The following is a 17,322-nucleotide window of genomic DNA, read 5'->3' on the forward strand; positions in this document are numbered from 1 at the left end:
ATGGTGGCCGGAATGTTGGTCAATGCTGAAATGGCGGCGTAGCCGCTGCTTCTGCCAACAGCTAGGAAGTCCGGTCAGGTTCAGATGCAGCCGGGTCCAACAAACAACTAACCTTTAGTACCCCAGATCGTGAATGCAGCAAAACGTCCACCCAAGTCACGAGCGCTGTTGGCAGAAAGACCGTTTGCAGAAAAGCCCCAGATGGCACATGCGTATGCCAGAGAGATGATAGGTGCAACACAAGAAGGAGGAACGAATGCGTTGGTTGGGTCGGTGGCGCCCATAAGAACCAAGCCAATGAAGAAATCCTAGTCATCAAGATCAATTGCGCATATTTGACCCCCCAAGGTATATGCATACCGCCATGAACTCGTTCACGAAGGCGAGACCCACACTGGCCCCGGGCTGCATGAAGTTGGCGAAGATTCCAGCTGGTCCGTTGGGTGTGTATAGGACGGCAGCAAGGGCTGGTGCAGGTAATGCGGCTTCAATGGTGTTGAGGGTATGTTTATACTGCAGGTAAACGAAGAGGCAAGCAATATAACCTCCCAGGATTTGAGCGATAATATATCGGATGCCTTTCGTGATCGGGAACTTGTTGAAGAGCATATAGCAAATGGTGACACAGGGATTGAAGTGACCGCCCGATGTTGCCGAGAAGCAGGTTATAGCAAGCATGATTCCAGCTGCGTATCCCCAACCAATTTGGAAAAGTGCTAAGAGTCGTGATTAGAGGACAGTCAAGTTTTACGAGAAACGTCCGTACACCCAAGACCTTCTTGTTGCGTCAGGTGTCCAATGACAAAGATGGCCTGTGAGCCCACACCCGCATAGCAGCTATAGCGAAGCGTCAGTGAGCCAAGAAGATTTGTGAGATCGGAGACGAACTAGAAGAATACACCAAACTATAATAACTGCTGTGAGTACCATAACGATGTGGACAAACAAAAAGCTCACCGCCTCTGAGAGGCACTCGACAAACCAATGAGCAGGTCCATGACGAATACGCTCCCAACGCTGCAGTGCGGCCGATCGAGGACGAACTTGGTCGCGGTACACGATCTTCTGGGAGTTCGCGTTGGAAAGGATGGTGGCCATGGTAGAAGGTGAGCGAACGGGGAGCTCTTGCGGGGCCCCGCAAGAGCTTTTATAGGATTTTCCATTGCGGTTGCGCCCAGGAACTTGTCACGCATATTATTTGATATGTTCGGCCAGCTGATCGCCTGTGTTTGATCCCAACACAACAACCCACTCAAGCACGCTCAAATAATTTTTCCCGAAATACCTATACGGCATCGCAGAGAATGTGGTAAAGGTCTGCTCCGTTCGATAGTCACTGTCAACGATAAACCTTACGAGGAACTTACTACTTATGGAGGTGCAACAAGCAGCAAGCTGCAGGGCACCTTGCAAAACGAACACGGAGAATGCGCCGCCCCGTGGGTTCCTTTGGAGACGATGTCCGGATAAGTGTTCATGCCCCTCTCTTTAGGTCCGGGGTTCCGTTTCTTACATACCTTGGAGTCCCCGACGAAAAAGTTCATCACAGCCCAACAATTCCTGTTGCGTACAAGTCGCTTCTGAGCGCTTCTAGATGTGCTGCGTGAACAGTTTCATCCTGATGCGAGAGAACGAGGCAGGGAACGACAGTTTCGTTGTCCAAGTCGACGGCTATAGACTGTGCCGTTGGAGAATTAAGACACAGCCATCATGATAAAACCTTTCTCCCGTTGCAAGGGGGCCGACATTCGTAGGCGTTCGGTGACGAAGGGTAAATAACAAGTGAGGACAGACTCGTATAGGCCGTATCTTGCCCGAAACACCGAGATCGAGTTTGATTCAAGCTCGGTTGTGCGCCACGCCGCCAAGTTGGCGTGGTCTTGTTTCGAAGTCGTCAAAATCATCACATGCAGACTACAGTCGACTATTTCTTCTTTAGTTTCCCATTTTTCTTTCGGCCTTGAACTTGCCTGAATCCGACGGCGTTAGACGTTCCGCGTTCCGTTTGCTGATCGGCAGCGTGGGAAGCTTGTCCTTAGATTCGCCCGGTCGATTCTTGTCCAGTGTGGGCGTCGATGATGAAGAGCCAAAAAATGCGAACAACTTGTGACATTGGACAAGAATCAGTTTTGCGAATACCAGATATAACCTGAGGTTTATTTTAGCTATAGCTGGCTTGCTATGGAGGAAAGTAGGAAAATATTTTATCATAAACCATGAGCCTTTACTCGTCCGCTTGACAAAGGAAATCGCTCCTGGATTTGAGTCATGAGGACTTGTCGGAGCTATTCATGACCGGAATGCGGAATGCGCTGATGTCAAGTCCGCCAGTCATCGTTCCGGGTGTTTCCGTAGGGGGTAATGTCATCTTGAACATCCCTTGGCAAACAGAGAAGGCTACACGGTCACGTTGTGCGTACGGCTTTCAAGAAAAAACACATCTGTGGATTTTGGCCATTGATGTAGTACACAATGTAAGATTGAACTTGATGACTCAATGGCCACGGCGCATGTCGCGGACTTCCTCTAACCACGCCCTCAGCTGCCCACCCCAGCCGCCAATGCGACGCATCTTTCGATTCTCAACATCCGTGCCTTCTTCTCTGCCCATCTTTTCGTAGCGGGCAGCTTCACGTTGGCGCACGACACCATGATTTGTGATGCACCACCAAATCATGTTTTCGCGGGAGAAAAAGACACTGAGTGTCTCTTCGCAGCCAGGCCGACATGGCTCGGCGAGTCCAAAAAGACGAGCCAAAGTACGAATTGTGAGTCGAGGGAGGTACAGCGCAAGTGGAAGATCAAGCCCTATTCATGTAGGCAAGCATTGAGTAAAAGAAAATCGACGCACAAATCTCGTCAGTAGTTTGAGTGTCGACGATGTCGCTAATCCGACGGCGAAAGTCTCCATCGACGACCCAGCCGTTTGGGCAATTCGCAAGCGCATTTGCGACGTTGACCCGAAATTGCTCGGCCGTTTCCATTTCAAAGCCAGGTTTCCAGAAAAGCTCGTCCAGACAAATGTACGGAATGTTGAGAATTCTGGCGAGTTCCCGGCTCAGCGTGCTCTGGAAGTTGCTCAAGATACACATTGGAACGTCCAGATACTGATTTGTACCTTGCCTGAACCTGGGCGCGTTGGTCCTTAGTTGGTTCTATCTTCAAAGCAAGATACTAGTGATTTACCGGCATTGCCAACAACATGGATGCGGAAGACACCCCGACCATCGCCCAGCAGCGGAGAAGGGGTCTGACGCATGAAGGCAAGCGGAAAGAAGTTTCGTGAGTCACTCCCATGGTTCCATAAGGTTCCATAGTTTTGAGAAAGTTGCGGTACCGCATCATGATTTGACAGTCATCGGCACTGGTTTGAGCTGGGTGCATTTACTTCAACCCTCCACTTCTGCTATTGCTTGAAGGAAGCACCCTCCGTTCCCGCTGGTCTTGCATGATAGTCTTGCCTGTAGATGTGAATCTTCAAAACACTGAGAAGATGTCAAAAAAAACAATGTCACAGCGTGACTCATCCCACTAAACAGACAAGTCTGAAGTCAAGCCAAGGGCAATGCGAGTTGTGGGTCAGTACTTGTACATGCAAGATGATGAGGAGCGTATAAGTATAAGAATATGGAGGTGTAGAAGACCAATGTACGCAGAGGCAAAACCAAATCAGTAGATAATAATAACACTCGCGCCTAAACGATGCTGGCTGTTGTCAAGCTTCGCTGACTGCTCATTCGACGAAGTCCACTCCGCTGCTTGCGGAGTTTATTCTGACCCATGCCAAAGCTGAACACTGAGCTCGTGTCCGACAGGGTCGGACTAGGCTCAGCGACATCGTCTACTCGGTTGTGAGACGAAAGAGTCGCTTTTCGCACAAGGCCTGCAATGAAGCTGAGTCCCTTCTCCTTATCCTTCTCCTTCCGATGACTGGATGTACCAAAACCGAGGAGGGGAGCCGATTGTGGCGTTATGGGTGTCGACAATTGCGTGGCCGTTTGTCCAGGTGCTGGAGGAAGTGGTTTTACAGCATATGATTCTCGTTCAGCGGCAGAAACTGGCTTGAGCGATTGTAACCGTCGGTGCCGCCCTGGTATGGATGCCCAGAAACTAGACCGACTTTGTGATGGAGAAGAGGAAGACTGCGACCGATCGCGGGTTGGAGTTCGCGGATTTGGTGCAGTTGCTGCTGAATAGGGTGTTTGGCTGTACCCAGGATACCCATATTGGTAAGGTGAAGAGGGTGAAATGGTCGAGGCAGACAAAGGTTCCAGGAGAGAGGACGAACGAGAATGAGACGATGATGGTGACGAGACCTCCCAACCGTCGCCCTGCCAAGTTGAAGGTGAGGTCCAAGTCGATGGGTCCGCTAACCAGCCATAAGTCACATCGGGAGAGAAATTGGTTGCAAGTGGAGGTGGCGCGGCTGGCTTTGCAGTTGGAACAGGAACAGACGGCTTCCAAGGACGCGAATACGCCGAGTTGTGATTGAACGTGGGATAGTCCTCATACATGTCTTCATCTTCATCCTCTTCGAATATATCGTTGAGCTCGGACAATGGCGTGTCTGGGTCTGGAATCTCGTCGATGGGACTGAAATTGAAGGTTTCACTTGTCGGAGTGGTGGTCCAGAACGAAGAAGTCGAAGTTTCGGTGGTGCTTCGACTGCTGTTGGAAATATTAAGGTTGGATTCGACTGATGAAAGTGGTAATTGTGGCGGCTTAGGGTTGGGATAAAGAAGGACAGTGCGAATACGGGTCTCCCAGGACCATTCGCTACGAGGATCGTGCCGAGGAAGTGATGACGACTGAGTTTGCAGTTGCATTGGTGAGCTGGAGGCCATCCGTCTACTCTCCACCATAGAAGCAGCGAGTATCCGGTTTTGTGGCTGTGGGCGGCGAACTCGACGTGTAAATACAGGAACTACCTTGGCGCTTCCAAGGAAACGAACGAGGTTGGTATCGTTCTGGTCGTCATCCGGTTGGACTTTGGATCTCGAGCCATGGTTAAGCTCGGTCTTCAGGTTGCCCTGAAGGAGTTCCAAATCAGCGACGTGATGCTCGACCATCCACCTCGCCGTGTCTTGTCTCTTCTCTCGAGTTACTTCTCTCAGCATTTGTTGCGCTTCGAAGATACGCAAAGCCAGCGAGCGAACGCTGAATTTGAGAGCAGACGCATAAAGCTCGGCAGGCGAAGGTGAAACTGGATCCGATATACGAGCGAGTTGCGTTTCAGCAGCAGTGTACCGCCGAAGTCGGTGCTTTTGCTTTTCGAATGGTGTTTTTGGAGGAAGAAGGTGGGTGGATAAAGCAGCAGATTTACGCCGAGAACGAAGCTGGGGTGAACGAGGAGAAAGCGGGAAGCCAAAAGTATGGCTCGATGACGGTGTCCTGCTGCTACACAGAAACGGTCAGCTGGTCATTGTTTTTTCGGGGCACTACACACTCTACATTCCAGTCTGACGGCCCATTCGGTGTCAGACGGAATCCATCGTCGCCGTCCTTCACACTGCGAGGGAAGAGAGAGCCAGGGGTGTTGATGTGGTAGTCCTGGAGAGGGGGCCAGTCGAGGGCGTCCACGACATGGATGGTCAAAGGCGTCTTGGACATAGGCGACGACAGAGAGGCCAGCTCATTGAGGAGGAGAAGAAACGCAAACAGGTGAAAGGGAAAGTGCCAATTCTCACAGCGACGTCGACAACCATCATGACTAAAGTAGGCTGATTGGTCATCTTCCCAAGTTGAAGTTCAAACCACAACAACGATGAGGCGCAGCAAATATCATCCCAGTAAGGAACAAACCCGCCCCCTGGCTGGACTTGTTAGATCCCGCCGCTGGAGAAGATATCTTCGTTCATTTGTTCAGCATTGCCATATCAAATCGTTCAAAATGCGTTGACGGTAACAAGAAAACACAAGAACAGTTTAAGGCAGAAGTCCAACACCCCAAAGCAGACAGCGATTTCTCCGTGATGCTCCGCTGCATTCACTGCTCTTGCATGTAACACATGTTCTTCTCTTTCTCGAGGACGACGTTGTTGCTGGGCCAATTGGATGACTCGGACTCTTGGCCTGACGCTTACTAGCGCTAGTGCGGTATGGTGGGCCATACGCGCTTGAACTCTCCGAATTGTTGATTGGAAGAGGTGGGATCCGGATCAACATTCTAGTGTCTCTAACCTGCTCTGAATTACGATCGCTTTGGTCTATTGTACGGGTTAAACTTGAATGTGAAGGCTCCCTTTGAAATCGACACACCTGATGCCTCTACGATTTTGGCAATGCCAGAAATTTTGCTTTGCGCTTCAGCTAACAGGGCCTGACATTCCTTCGCTTGAAGTGCCCATTCATCACTCTCTCGGGATTTTGCGCTCACTGTTTAGATAAAAAACGATCAGTTGAGAACCCAGCAAGCAAAGGACAAGACTCAACACTCTTCTTGTAGCTTGACAGTGTCTTGGGTCACTGTGGGATATGATAGTCTGCTCAGTGCAGAGCTGACGGCCCTTACTTCTGGCTAGCTCTTCCTTGAGACTATCGCATAAGGTCTTGACTTGAGACAAGTCAGAAAATCGCAGAGACGTGAAGCACGAGGGATGTGTATCGGAAAATGGCACGGTCTGGAAGGAAAAGATAGCATTCCACGGCACGGTCTCACTGAGGAACACCGGTTTTCCGGGAACAATGTTTAATAGAGGTACGCACCCGTTTGGTTCTCCGCTCTCAAATGCTTGATCTCTTCAACTGTAGCAAGTTTACGATGGGTCTCTTCTTGAAACATTTGGGGAAGTGTTTCCATAATAAGGCATCCTCCACCAGCGTTGGTCAACGAAGAACAAAGACGAAAACCTACCGAGGTCTGGAATTTGCGAAAATGTACTTGCACTCGTGTCGTTGGGGTTAACGATGGTCTTTACTGCTGCCAGTGAATGGGGTGTGCTCGAAGCAACGCTTGCTCGACTGTCAGGAGGGGTAGGGAGACCCTGCATTCTGCTGCCAAACCCGTTCAAAGATTATAGGAAGAAGCAAGAACGCTTCGCATATGTAAGCGAGCGGGCTGGCCAGTGAAACAAAAGCTCTTGCGAAATCTTAATCTTAAGAACAAGAACGGATACACATTCATCTACGTATGGAACACTGACTGCCCCATTTCCACTCGGGCTTGATTTTAACTAAGCGGGATGCGATTCCTTTGGAAAAACAATACGAGGGTGATCATGGTAGACTTCCGCGTTTGCGCTTGATCCCGCGTCGTGCTGTTCAATCAGTTTAAGTCAATATAGCACAATAAAAAAACTCTAGTAAGCATACCATCGGCCGGCTCCTGCTCTATATCTGCCGTTTGCGCTCGCACACAAGCATCACCCGCAATTCCCAGGGCATTCCCCATTTCTTTAAATGTCCGTTTGGCGTCTCCAAGGAGCGCTGAGCAATCATTGTAACGCTGGGTCCATTTCTTGGTCTCTTCTTGTTCTGTGATTTTCTAAGTACATACTGCACGAAAAGAATATGTACAAGTGACTTACGAGCAACTAACTTAGTCTGAGTTCCTAGCAACTGCCTGTCTTTTGCGAGTACTGAATGCTTGAGATAGGTGCGGGTTTGAGCTGAAATGGCACTACCCTCTCGTTGCAATTTGTCGATTTCCTGTTTCGCTGGAGGGAAACATTAGCCAACTTGTATCTTCAGAAACCATTGTTGCGTACCATTCTTTAATTCAGCCTGGAGACCATCGTACTCCATCTTGGCTGGATCCTTCGTGAGCAACGAGGTCAGATGCGGTGCGAATGCTCACCATCACGATTGGCTTGTCGTAACAGGGACATCTCCTGGACTGTTGCCGATTTTCGCTCAGCCTCTTTGTGGATCGCTGGGGGGAGCTTTTCGTTGATGAACTTTACTGGCAGTCAGAAGAGTATCAGCGGGATATAAGCGGCCAGAGTAGATGCTTGCAGAGACTCTCTAACTCTGAAGGCTCGGTAGCAGCAGTCCGAGATGAATCAAACGAGCCACCACTGGCAGCCAACTGTGGGACTGCGACCTTTGAAATGCGTGATTTCGTCTCATCAGATTTTGCACTTGAAGAGCGGGTTATTTTTCGCATGGTGGAAGTGGAGTGAAAAAAGCGACGCTGTTGTCTGGGCCATGCTGCGCTCAGCAAGTTTGAGTTAAAAATGAATGGATCAAGAAAGTCGAGGCAGAACAAGGCAGTCACTTGTGTTACTTATCACTGCCGCATACGATGGTCGCCGAGAATCATTGAGATCAACATGCGCTGCTTGTAACCGTCAGCCTAAATCTTCCTAACACACTCTCTGGTTTCTGTCATGACAGTCCAGGACTCCCTCTCCTCTCCCGTGCCCGTTGTACGCAAGAGAATCACCGGCCATGTCGGTTTCTCAAACTTGCCTAATCAAGTCCGACGGAAGAGTATCAAGGATGGCTTTCAACTCACTGCAATGGTCGTCGGTGCGTGGAATACAAGTGAAGAAATCTGTTTCCTCGCTCAACGACACATGCAGGAGAATCCGGGCTTGGTAAATCGACTCTGATAAACACGCTCTTCAATTTGGCTATCTGTCCACCTCGAGAATCCCTGCACCCAGCAGCGGAACGACCTAAAACTGTAGCCATCGACAACATTCACGCTGGTATGATAAAAACGCGCCCTGGACCTGCTTTCAGACGTTGAACAGATATCGAGGAGAATGGCGTGAGGTTGCGATTGACTGTCGTGGATACCCCTGGCTTCGGGGACTTGGTCAATAATGGTTCTTGGTGTGTTGTAACTGTTAGCGTATATCTGTCTCTAATTTCCAGCTGGGACCCGATACTGAAAACCATCGAAGATCGCTACGAAGCGTATCTAACCCAAGAAAATAGTGTCAAACGCAAGAAGATAATCGACACAAGAATACACGCCTGCATCTACTTCATTCAACCCAGCGGTCACTCGTGTGTTCCCAGCTATGCACTCGTTCGCGTATTCTGCTGACGAAATGCCGAGGCTAAAGCAAATTGATATCGAGTTCATGCGACGGCTACACGAAAAGGTCAATCTTATCCCTGTCATTGCAAAGGCGGACACTATGACGGAAGACGAAGTCGCGGACTTCAAGGAGAGGGTGTGTTGAGCAATAGCTTCTGGGGACCAAGTTTTGACGTAAATTTTCAGATTGTTTCCGACCTTGCATTCCATGGGATTCGTATCTTCCAAGCACCAATCTACGACGAAGAAGACGAGGAGAACATTGCCGAAACGGAAGCCATTGCTCGTGCGATTCCGTTTGCTGTTGTCGGGGCAGACCCAACCAAGACGTTTCGCGCCTCAAACGGTCGGCTTATCCGTGGTCGGGGTTACCCTTGGGGCATAGTCGACGTCGACGACCCGTCCCACTGCGACTTTATCCTGCTTCGCCGGATGCTCGTTCACTCGCACATGGAAGCGCTGCGAGAACGGACTGCTGATGTGCTCTACGAGACCTGGCGCACACAACGAATGCTTGAACTGGGCGTGGCACAAGATCATTCCGTCTTTGACGAAGTCAGGTACATCTAAATCTTTCTGCTGATATCTACCCCAATTGATCAACACAGCCCTGCTGATCGACTGCGAGAAGACCGTATTATGCATGAAGCCAAGCTTGCCAAAATGGAGGCCACGATGAAGGAGATTTTCCGTGAAAAGGTCGAGCTGCAAGAGCAGAAACTGAAGCAATCAGAGGTCGAGCTCTACGCGCGTCACACAGAGATGAAGGAAGCGATGACCAAACAGTGGAACCAACTGATGGAGAAAAAGAAGCAACTCGAAAGCGGTTCTTCAGATGTAGTGAGTTATTCCTTTTATTGGGTGGTGCATGGACTGACAGTATAAAATTTACAGCGCAAGAAAGGGAGTTTTCGCTAACGGACCAAACGACATTTTACGCTGAGATTTTACGACGGAATGATATCTGGATGGTAACTATGTATTATCGAGTTGTGATGACTTATACCTAACGATCGTGTTGTAACTTATGTTTTTTTTTTTTTTGCAAGATCACAATCAGTTCTCTGACCCTAGTTGTTTCGGTAGAAGGAAGGTCGCTTGCAAGCCGCAGAGCGACAGACCAAACAAGACGACGAAGACCAAGTTGCCTCCTAAAAGGTTGTATGATACGGAGGTCGCAAACAGAGAAGCGACAAGTGACGGAGCAATGCTTCGCAGGGTTGAAGACGCCATTTGAGCTATTCCGTTGACGCCTCCCAGACCGTTGGGTGGTGCTGCATCGGCAAGGAATATTTGGGTGCATCCTAGTGTCGTAGTCAGAGGCTTGTCATGGAGAACGCAGGACAGTAAAGAAGAAACTCGCCATATGTCGGGAAGATAGAGAAGCTGGCGCTGAGCTGGACTGCCATAATGGCGATCACGGTGCCGTCGACCCTGCCTGCTTTGCGAGCAAAGTGGTTGAGCAGGGGGTACGCCAGAAAAGCGATTGGAAGGAGAATGAACGTGGTGCGGAAGACCATGTGTGCTCCGAATCGACGCGTGAGTTTAGGAGCAAGTAGGGTCTGGGTGAATACATTGGCGAAGCCGATGATACCCATAATTCGGCCAATCGACTGTGGGGTGAGCCCAAGCCCTCCGAGTTCGATGGGGGTTGCGTAGACAAGAGGAATCATGACCTAGGTGCGTTTAGCACGTCGTTCGGGGCAAGCAAAGCCGAAACTGCTCACATCATAGGACATCTGACAAAAGCAGAGGAAGGCATGGTTTGTGAGCGCAATAACCACGGGACGGGTGATCAGCTCGCGCAACGGGGGTGGAGAGTCGATCGAAGCCTCCTCGCCGGATACTTCTTCGCTGTCACTAAGTAAAGGTTCTGTCTCCGTGCCTTGACGGGACTTCTTCTGCTTCGCGATCGCGGAAGGAAGTGACTGAAGCAACAGTGAGATTAGTATCGCAACTCCGACATGGAAACGCACCTCCTTCAGCCCCAGGAATCCAAATGTAAATGCAAGGAAAGCCAGCGACGCAGCCATGGCGCAGGGCAGAAGATAGGGATATTGTTGGAAAACATGGATTTTCCCCAGCGAACCAGGGAATGTCGCTGCTGGATTAGCGAATGTCCCTCCGATAAACGGCCTGGAAGAGTGGGTTAACCTCAACATTCAAGGGCCGACTCTCTTCGTACCCAATCGTAACACCGGCCGTCCACATCAAGGGCAGCAGTGCATAGATCTCGGCAATGTTAGTCGAGTCCGAAATCTGCACATTGGGGCTGAGCAACTAGCTTATAAAGTAGATAGATGAAACTTACCTCAGCCATGACGCTTTTCGCCACGCCTTTCATTGTGGTTCAGCAAGCCGCTCACACAAGAACCCAACACAACGCACCGATATTCCCGTTAAAAGCTCCCTGCATGCATCGAAATACGACCATCGACCAAAAGTATTTCGACATCCCGAACCCAAGCATGGATAACGCGAGGCCGAAGGGCCCGAATAGCAGAACTGGCCGCCTCCCATAACGGTCGGATGCACGACCGAACCAAAAAACGGTCAAACACTCCGCCAGAAAGAAGACCGATTCCTGAAAAGCAAGCTTAGATGGACTTGTTTTTTTTTATGTTTGGAGACGCACAATGATGCCGGCAAAATACCCAGTCTTGCTTTCGTCCCCTCCCGTAATACCAATGTCGCGAATGAACTGCATAATGAACGGATAGATGACCAGCGCTGTTTCATTCCGTCAGCCGACCAAAGGGGCCGTAAAACGTGGCCCCACCTGTAACTGGCTCTGCGAACTGGATGAACAGGAGAATGAAGACCTGAAATTTTGGCAGCGGCGTGCGCCGTTTGGCCACAGCTTGAGGCTCCTCCATTGCTCCTTGTTGGGTACTGAGAGGTAGGAAAGAAGAAATGCTTCTCGCGCTGTTGATCTCCGTGCCCCAACTGGTTTGCATCAACCTCGGTTGGGAGATTCCGGCATGCTTGTTTCCTCAAGGCGAAAGCGCTGTGATTGGGTGGGGCAAGAAGTCAGTCCCTGTCTAGCTTCACTCCAAAGGATAGTGACTGGAATGAAGACAAACCCCTGCAAAAAGACGGAGTGGACGTTTGATGATGTCAAACACGGTCAGGTGCAAGTCAGGTGTCCATGTCAAACGCGTGGGCGCGTTAACCAAAGGGGTCGATTTTACAAGCGGGCAGGGTATTAATGTGAATATGCCTCAGAGGCAGCCTCACCGCCCTCGTACTCGTACTCTTCGTCACCGTCATCCGAAGTAGCTCGCGCCTCCTGGTACTATGGATGACGTGGTATTAGCTGCGTGATCAGGGTAGACCGACAAAAGACAAACCTGTTGATACTCAGCACTTGTGTATGCCCACGTTAGCTTTTATGAGATATATAGGATCAAAAACACACACATGAGGTCCGCCGAGTTGCTTTCTGCTTCTGAGAACTCCATAACATCCATGCCCTCCTCAGTGTACCAATGTAAGAAGGCTCTTCGTTTGTACATCGCAGCAAACTGAAACAATGAAAATAAATTGTTCTCAGTCACATGCTGCTTACTGTATCGTGTGTCCGCTGGAAAAGTTCTTGGATGGATGTAGAGTTGGCGAGACATGTCGCCGCCTACGAGTTAGCATGAGTCTAACACCTATGAATCGACTATAGGCACCTGTTTTTGTCCAACCGGAGGGACAGACACAAGGGTAACAGAAACATTATCTGGGATCCATCTTCGGCAAAGCTGAGGAAAGCAATATGGACTCCGAGTGGCACTTACTCCACGAAACTGGTGGAATTCCGCGTTTGGAGGTCTCGCACCGCGACCTCAGCCTAGCACAGACAGATATTAACCCGAGAACGAATGACTTTGCAGAGGTACTACCTCTCGTGAGGCTATATTGCCACGGAAAATTGTGGCCGCAGTTAGGTAACGCCTGCAGAAGCCTTTTATTCAGAACCCGCGATGTAATCGACCAGAAACAACACACCCATATCTGGGATCGACATCGACGAGCAAGTTTCGCCTGTCGAACAATCTGCAACTCGTCAGCTTTTGACACAAATGGTGTTATCTCACTGACGCTTGAACTAGGTCCGGAACACTATTGCCTTGATATCTCGCAGCTTCTCCGCTGACGAATGGAGCATAACTAGGCATTAGAAAGTGTAGCTGGCACATATATTAGCCCATCTCGAGCGCTCTAGGCATATGCCACACAAGTACTCACGCGAGGGAACGGTCTGTGTCCCGCGGTTATCAGTCCCAGTCATTGATGCTACTGTATATTCCGGACCCACATCAGATTCATGCCAAGTTTACGAAGATCGCTGGGAAACGTGTCGGCTGGGTCCGGTTTTGGTCGGAAAACATACCCATTCAGCTGCCCGGGGAAGCGTAGACTGGTGCTCACACCACACATTACTCTTGCAATGAGCTGAACATCCGGTTCAACGATGATCCGTTAAATAGTAAGGAGGACTGACCGCGTTCAGGTCTCGAAAGGATGGCGTTTGAATCTTTAATGATCGACCCGCGATTCCATATCTGGAATTTTGAACATTTGGTAGCGAGATAGTCGAAAATCTGAACGCACAGTGCTTCGTTGTCCACACAGATGGTCAGATCTCCGTTGTCGACCAGTTGGTGGGCAGAAAGCATTGCATTATAAGGCTACACCGGTAAGTCCATGGGTCGTTCAACTTCAAGTACGGTTGTTGCCCCTACCTCGACAACAGTTTCCGAAACCTAGACCAACAACAATCAACGATTTCCTGCCTTGCGAACACAAGAGATATATACCTTCGGAGACGGCAAGATAGAGAAAGTCGCCAGCATTCTGTCAGGGTACTCCTGTCGGAAACAGGAATTAGAACAGAAAATCACGAGGAAAGGAAATCACGACCTCTCGCATTTTAGTGAGTAACAAACACCCCAGGCCGGAGCCTGTACCACCGCCTATACTGTGTATCATCTGGAATCCCTGTAAAACGTCACATTTCTCGGACTCCTTCCTCAGGGCATCCTAGTGGCGCAAGTCATTTGAGGATAGTAGTAAATCGTGGAAAGTATGGACCATGATCGCTTCAATCAGCTCCGCGCCTCGAGAAAATGAGAAACACAAGTTTCCCTATCACCTTGCCGGCATACCTTCCGTGTAAACTTTGGTTGTGAGTAGAGCTCATCGAGACTGAGGGGTTGGAACTTACAGCCCTTGGCCCAGTTGTTGCCCGCTCCGGATTGCGCATGTATATAAGAGTCAGGGCTGAATAATGCCCCCATCGGGCCGCTGCGAACCTGACTTATGATTAAGTAGCGTTGACATGAAGCTTCGAAAAGCTTACAGCGTTGCAGACACCAGCTTCTAGGTCTAGTTGTAGAGATCGTGGAACATATTTTGTAGCTGAAGCAGAATTAACTTCGGAGAAGTAAACTCCGATCTAGAGCCAAACGTTCTTTCAACATCTACGCTTCACCAGCAATGCCACTCACATTATGCAGTTGCGAGGGATTCGTCCCTTGATATGTCTTGGGTCCAATTGAGCGGCAAGTCTCAAAAATGTGGCAGCAACGTACCCCGGAAAGATCAAGCCCGTGCTCCGCAAGAACGGCTTGCCAGAAAGCCTCCCCAACTTGGTTTCCTGCCTAGGCCACGTGGTTAAGACACGAACTGTGGTGAGAGTGGCTGCGAATAAGAACTTGCCTGACCAATCTATATACTCTGAATCTTTTGAATATCAAATGAGCCGTCTTTCTTACTTGTACATTGATAATTTCGCGGACGACCATTGTTGTGAGTGTCAAGAGAGTTTCTGTGTGACGAACGTGACGTCAGTGATTGACATAAGTAAGATCGACAGATCTAATCTAATCTCGCTCGGCGATCACAACAATTACACCCATGGACCATGGTGCTCTCGTCCCTCGAACCAAGGTCCAAACTGTCGACATCTAGGGACCTCGTTGCTGATGTAGCTAGATTTACTGAATTGCATCGTCGACGCTGACGCCGTCAGGGCCGACAATCTCCACCTTGTCAATTCCTTTCCAGAAGTATAAATATACAGCACTCTGAAGACTGATATTGAGCTCACATCCGTATCCAATGCGACGCCTCAGCTTGGTGCCAGTGGTCTTTTCGGCATGCACGCGCATTCCTTTAATGGTCAACGCCAGTGTCGTGCACGTGCAGCAGCGCACTGTTACCCCAGCCCATGGGACTATCACTTCTCCTCAGCCTGGTACCCCGATTACGAACGCCCAGACTGGTGGCGAAGTAATCTCGTTCGGATATACTGACAGTAATTGGTGCCATGATGGCTACAGCGATGTTTCTGTGTGGTTGCTCAACTACGCACCCAACAAAGGCAACATCAATAACACGACAGGCCGGTTTGACGACGCAGTGCACCAGTTTGGCGCATATTCAATCGGAAACTTTGGTGAGTTCAAGGCATCGTTGAAATTGGTAGACTCAATTTCGCGAACAGGGCTTCCACCCAAGAATCCTCCACCGACGACCCTCAGTATGCCTGCCCTCACAAGTCCCGCGTATGCACCTGGCGCAAGCGTCTACATTGCTGTCGTGGAGACGGCCACGTCTTGTCCCCCAGTATGGCCCTCATTCCGTCAGTTTGTTAGTGTCTGACTCCAGCACTGGCAGGGAAACAATATCCCACCGCAGTATGGAACGACATCGGTCGAGCTTGTTATTGCGTAAGAGTACAAGTTCTAGAGTGCTTTTGATTAGTAGTCGAAGCGACTATATGCTTGAAATATACCCTAATATACCACAATGCAGAGCCGACGCCACTCATCCACATGGATGTTGCCATAATCAAGAGAACCATTATCCAACGAGAAGCCTTGCAGAAGCACCCTGCCAACACCCTCGATTCGCGTTTCCTTGGGGTTTTGAGCGCCGAATTTCACCGGCTTGTCAAAGGCTGGCCGCGGAAGGGCCTTTTCTTTGCAAATGGCGTCCTGAACTCTTGCTGAACTCCGATATCAAGCAATCTAATCTGATCATCGTCATGAAAATTTTTCACTGACTTGCTCGGCGATTCCCAGTCGGCCTGGAAGAACATCTGTAGGATGAATTGGCCAAGAATCATTCCGGGCTGCTCCGAAATCGAGGGTTCGAGTTGCCGAGTCTCGATTGAATTTTTTTGTCTTCCATGCGGTACTGCTCGGGAAGGCTAACGTGAAAGTAGCTTGTTAGGTGAGCGCTAAGCACTTTGCTGTTTCACCTGTGAGATGCGATGCATTTCGTCTGCATTGTCGCTGAAGACATCCTATACGGCCTCTCATCGGCATCTCGTAAACCACACAGCCGCCTTCGCCGTTCAAGATGACTTGACACAGGCACGACTGGATGCTGATCCAACCGTGGGCAGAACCAGTAAAAGGCCTCGGTCACTATCATCTGCCAGCCATATCCGCGACAATCTCCGCACCCTTGAAATTTTCTTTGTGTCAAGCGGTCTGTCGGGACCGTTGGTCGAATGAGTATAAATACGCAGTGTTTTGAATGCACCTTCAGACAGTCGTCGCGTTCCATACGGCATGCGTCTTCCAATCTTGCCTGCACTCGTCTCTACCATTGCGCTCGTGAACGCCAGGGTGGTCCAACAACGCACTGTTAGCTCCAACCACGGAACGATCACCTCTCCTTCGACTGGCACCCTAGTCTCCAACGTTGGAGGGGACGCAATTCCCTTCGCATATAGCGACAGCAATTGGTGTCATAATGGGTATAGCACCACCACCGCCTGGCTCCTCGACTACGAGCCCACCACCGCCAACATCGACGCTGCAACTGGCCTGCCTAGCAACCCCATCTACCAGTTCGGCACGTATTTGATCCCCAATTTCGGTCAGTCAATAGATTTTTGACAAATGTGAACAATTTTGAATCTGGATTCAGGGCTCCCGCCTCTTTCTGGGTCGAACCCACCACCACCATCGACACTGACAACACCTGCCCTCGCTCCAGCATACGCATCCGGAAGAAGCCTTTATCTTGCTGTAATCGAGACAGCCACAGCCTGCCCGCCGGTATGAAGCCAGTATTTCTGACATTCCTTGATAATTGAGCGAACATGACAGGGAGTTAATATTCCGCCACAGTATGGGGTGACATCGGTCAAGCTTGTTGTTGCTTGAAGTAGAACTTTAGAGTAGCCTTCGCCTTCTAATCATAGAATTTTTTGACAATGCATTTTTCCGGTTACATTGACGATAATGATGGCCACGGGCGTTGTCGGTGGTGGTGGTAGAACGAAGGACGCGTGACAACGGTATTTCTCGGTGTGACACGGTGTTCCA

The 17,322-nt window shown here is 49.9% G+C and overlaps 7 protein-coding genes across 7 annotated transcripts; 3 read left to right on the forward strand and 4 right to left on the reverse strand.

Annotated features, from left to right (window-relative positions):
* Nucleotides 1-2,494: 2,494 nt before the first annotated feature.
* Nucleotides 2,495-3,259, reverse strand: MIND_00214200 (uncharacterized protein; the record flags this gene model as incomplete). Its single annotated transcript, XM_037359035.1, has 4 exons — nucleotides 2,495-2,808; nucleotides 2,852-3,068; nucleotides 3,119-3,129; nucleotides 3,187-3,259. 4 exons carry the CDS (start codon nucleotides 3,257-3,259, stop codon nucleotides 2,495-2,497), a joined length of 615 nt encoding a protein of 204 aa, XP_037224130.1.
* Nucleotides 3,260-3,695: 436 nt separating this feature from the next.
* MIND_00214300 (uncharacterized protein) lies at nucleotides 3,696-6,989 on the reverse strand (the record flags this gene model as incomplete). The annotated part of the gene is made up of 8 exons (XM_037359036.1): nucleotides 3,696-5,397; nucleotides 5,447-5,732; nucleotides 6,084-6,206; nucleotides 6,259-6,375; nucleotides 6,433-6,465; nucleotides 6,512-6,553; nucleotides 6,706-6,810; nucleotides 6,854-6,989. 8 exons carry the CDS (start codon nucleotides 6,987-6,989, stop codon nucleotides 3,696-3,698), a joined length of 2,544 nt encoding a protein of 847 aa, XP_037224131.1.
* A 1,338-nt stretch (nucleotides 6,990-8,327) lies between these two features.
* On the forward strand, nucleotides 8,328-9,874 carry MIND_00214400 (Septin-type G domain-containing protein; the record flags this gene model as incomplete). The annotated part of the gene is made up of 7 exons (XM_037359037.1): nucleotides 8,328-8,469; nucleotides 8,523-8,651; nucleotides 8,697-8,778; nucleotides 8,821-8,955; nucleotides 9,008-9,125; nucleotides 9,176-9,549; nucleotides 9,598-9,874. 7 exons carry the CDS (start codon nucleotides 8,328-8,330, stop codon nucleotides 9,872-9,874), a joined length of 1,257 nt encoding a protein of 418 aa, XP_037224132.1.
* Nucleotides 9,875-10,045: 171 nt separating this feature from the next.
* MIND_00214500 (Major facilitator superfamily multidrug-resistance DHA1 sub-family) lies at nucleotides 10,046-11,946 on the reverse strand (the record flags this gene model as incomplete). The annotated part of the gene is made up of 9 exons (XM_037359038.1): nucleotides 10,046-10,293; nucleotides 10,353-10,665; nucleotides 10,717-10,917; nucleotides 10,966-11,125; nucleotides 11,175-11,248; nucleotides 11,301-11,326; nucleotides 11,378-11,573; nucleotides 11,625-11,719; nucleotides 11,769-11,946. The coding sequence occupies 9 exons, from the start codon at nucleotides 11,944-11,946 to the stop codon at nucleotides 10,046-10,048; spliced, it is 1,491 nt and encodes a 496-aa protein (XP_037224133.1).
* Nucleotides 11,947-12,194: 248 nt separating this feature from the next.
* MIND_00214600 (Tubulin beta chain) lies at nucleotides 12,195-14,784 on the reverse strand (the record flags this gene model as incomplete). Its single annotated transcript, XM_037359039.1, has 23 exons — nucleotides 12,195-12,284; nucleotides 12,340-12,355; nucleotides 12,410-12,513; nucleotides 12,558-12,620; nucleotides 12,667-12,727; nucleotides 12,775-12,827; nucleotides 12,880-12,931; nucleotides 12,986-13,033; nucleotides 13,079-13,167; nucleotides 13,226-13,238; nucleotides 13,296-13,432; nucleotides 13,482-13,542; nucleotides 13,592-13,668; nucleotides 13,723-13,743; nucleotides 13,798-13,848; nucleotides 13,898-14,020; nucleotides 14,072-14,097; nucleotides 14,146-14,157; nucleotides 14,205-14,292; nucleotides 14,340-14,435; nucleotides 14,488-14,523; nucleotides 14,572-14,640; nucleotides 14,755-14,784. 23 exons carry the CDS (start codon nucleotides 14,782-14,784, stop codon nucleotides 12,195-12,197), a joined length of 1,416 nt encoding a protein of 471 aa, XP_037224134.1.
* A 316-nt stretch (nucleotides 14,785-15,100) lies between these two features.
* On the forward strand, nucleotides 15,101-15,715 carry MIND_00214700 (uncharacterized protein; the record flags this gene model as incomplete). The annotated part of the gene is made up of 3 exons (XM_037359040.1): nucleotides 15,101-15,437; nucleotides 15,486-15,607; nucleotides 15,659-15,715. 3 exons carry the CDS (start codon nucleotides 15,101-15,103, stop codon nucleotides 15,713-15,715), a joined length of 516 nt encoding a protein of 171 aa, XP_037224135.1.
* Nucleotides 15,716-16,545: 830 nt separating this feature from the next.
* MIND_00214800 (uncharacterized protein) lies at nucleotides 16,546-17,160 on the forward strand (the record flags this gene model as incomplete). The annotated part of the gene is made up of 3 exons (XM_037359041.1): nucleotides 16,546-16,870; nucleotides 16,922-17,052; nucleotides 17,104-17,160. The coding sequence occupies exons 1-3, from the start codon at nucleotides 16,561-16,563 to the stop codon at nucleotides 17,158-17,160; spliced, it is 498 nt and encodes a 165-aa protein (XP_037224136.1). The 5' UTR covers nucleotides 16,546-16,560.
* Between the last annotated feature and the right edge of the window lie 162 nt (nucleotides 17,161-17,322).

The sequence above is a fragment of the Mycena indigotica genome, assembly GCF_014461135.1.
Source record: "Mycena indigotica strain 171206Taipei chromosome Unknown Mind.scaff0002, whole genome shotgun sequence".
NCBI classification, from domain to species: domain Eukaryota; kingdom Fungi; phylum Basidiomycota; class Agaricomycetes; order Agaricales; family Mycenaceae; genus Mycena; species Mycena indigotica.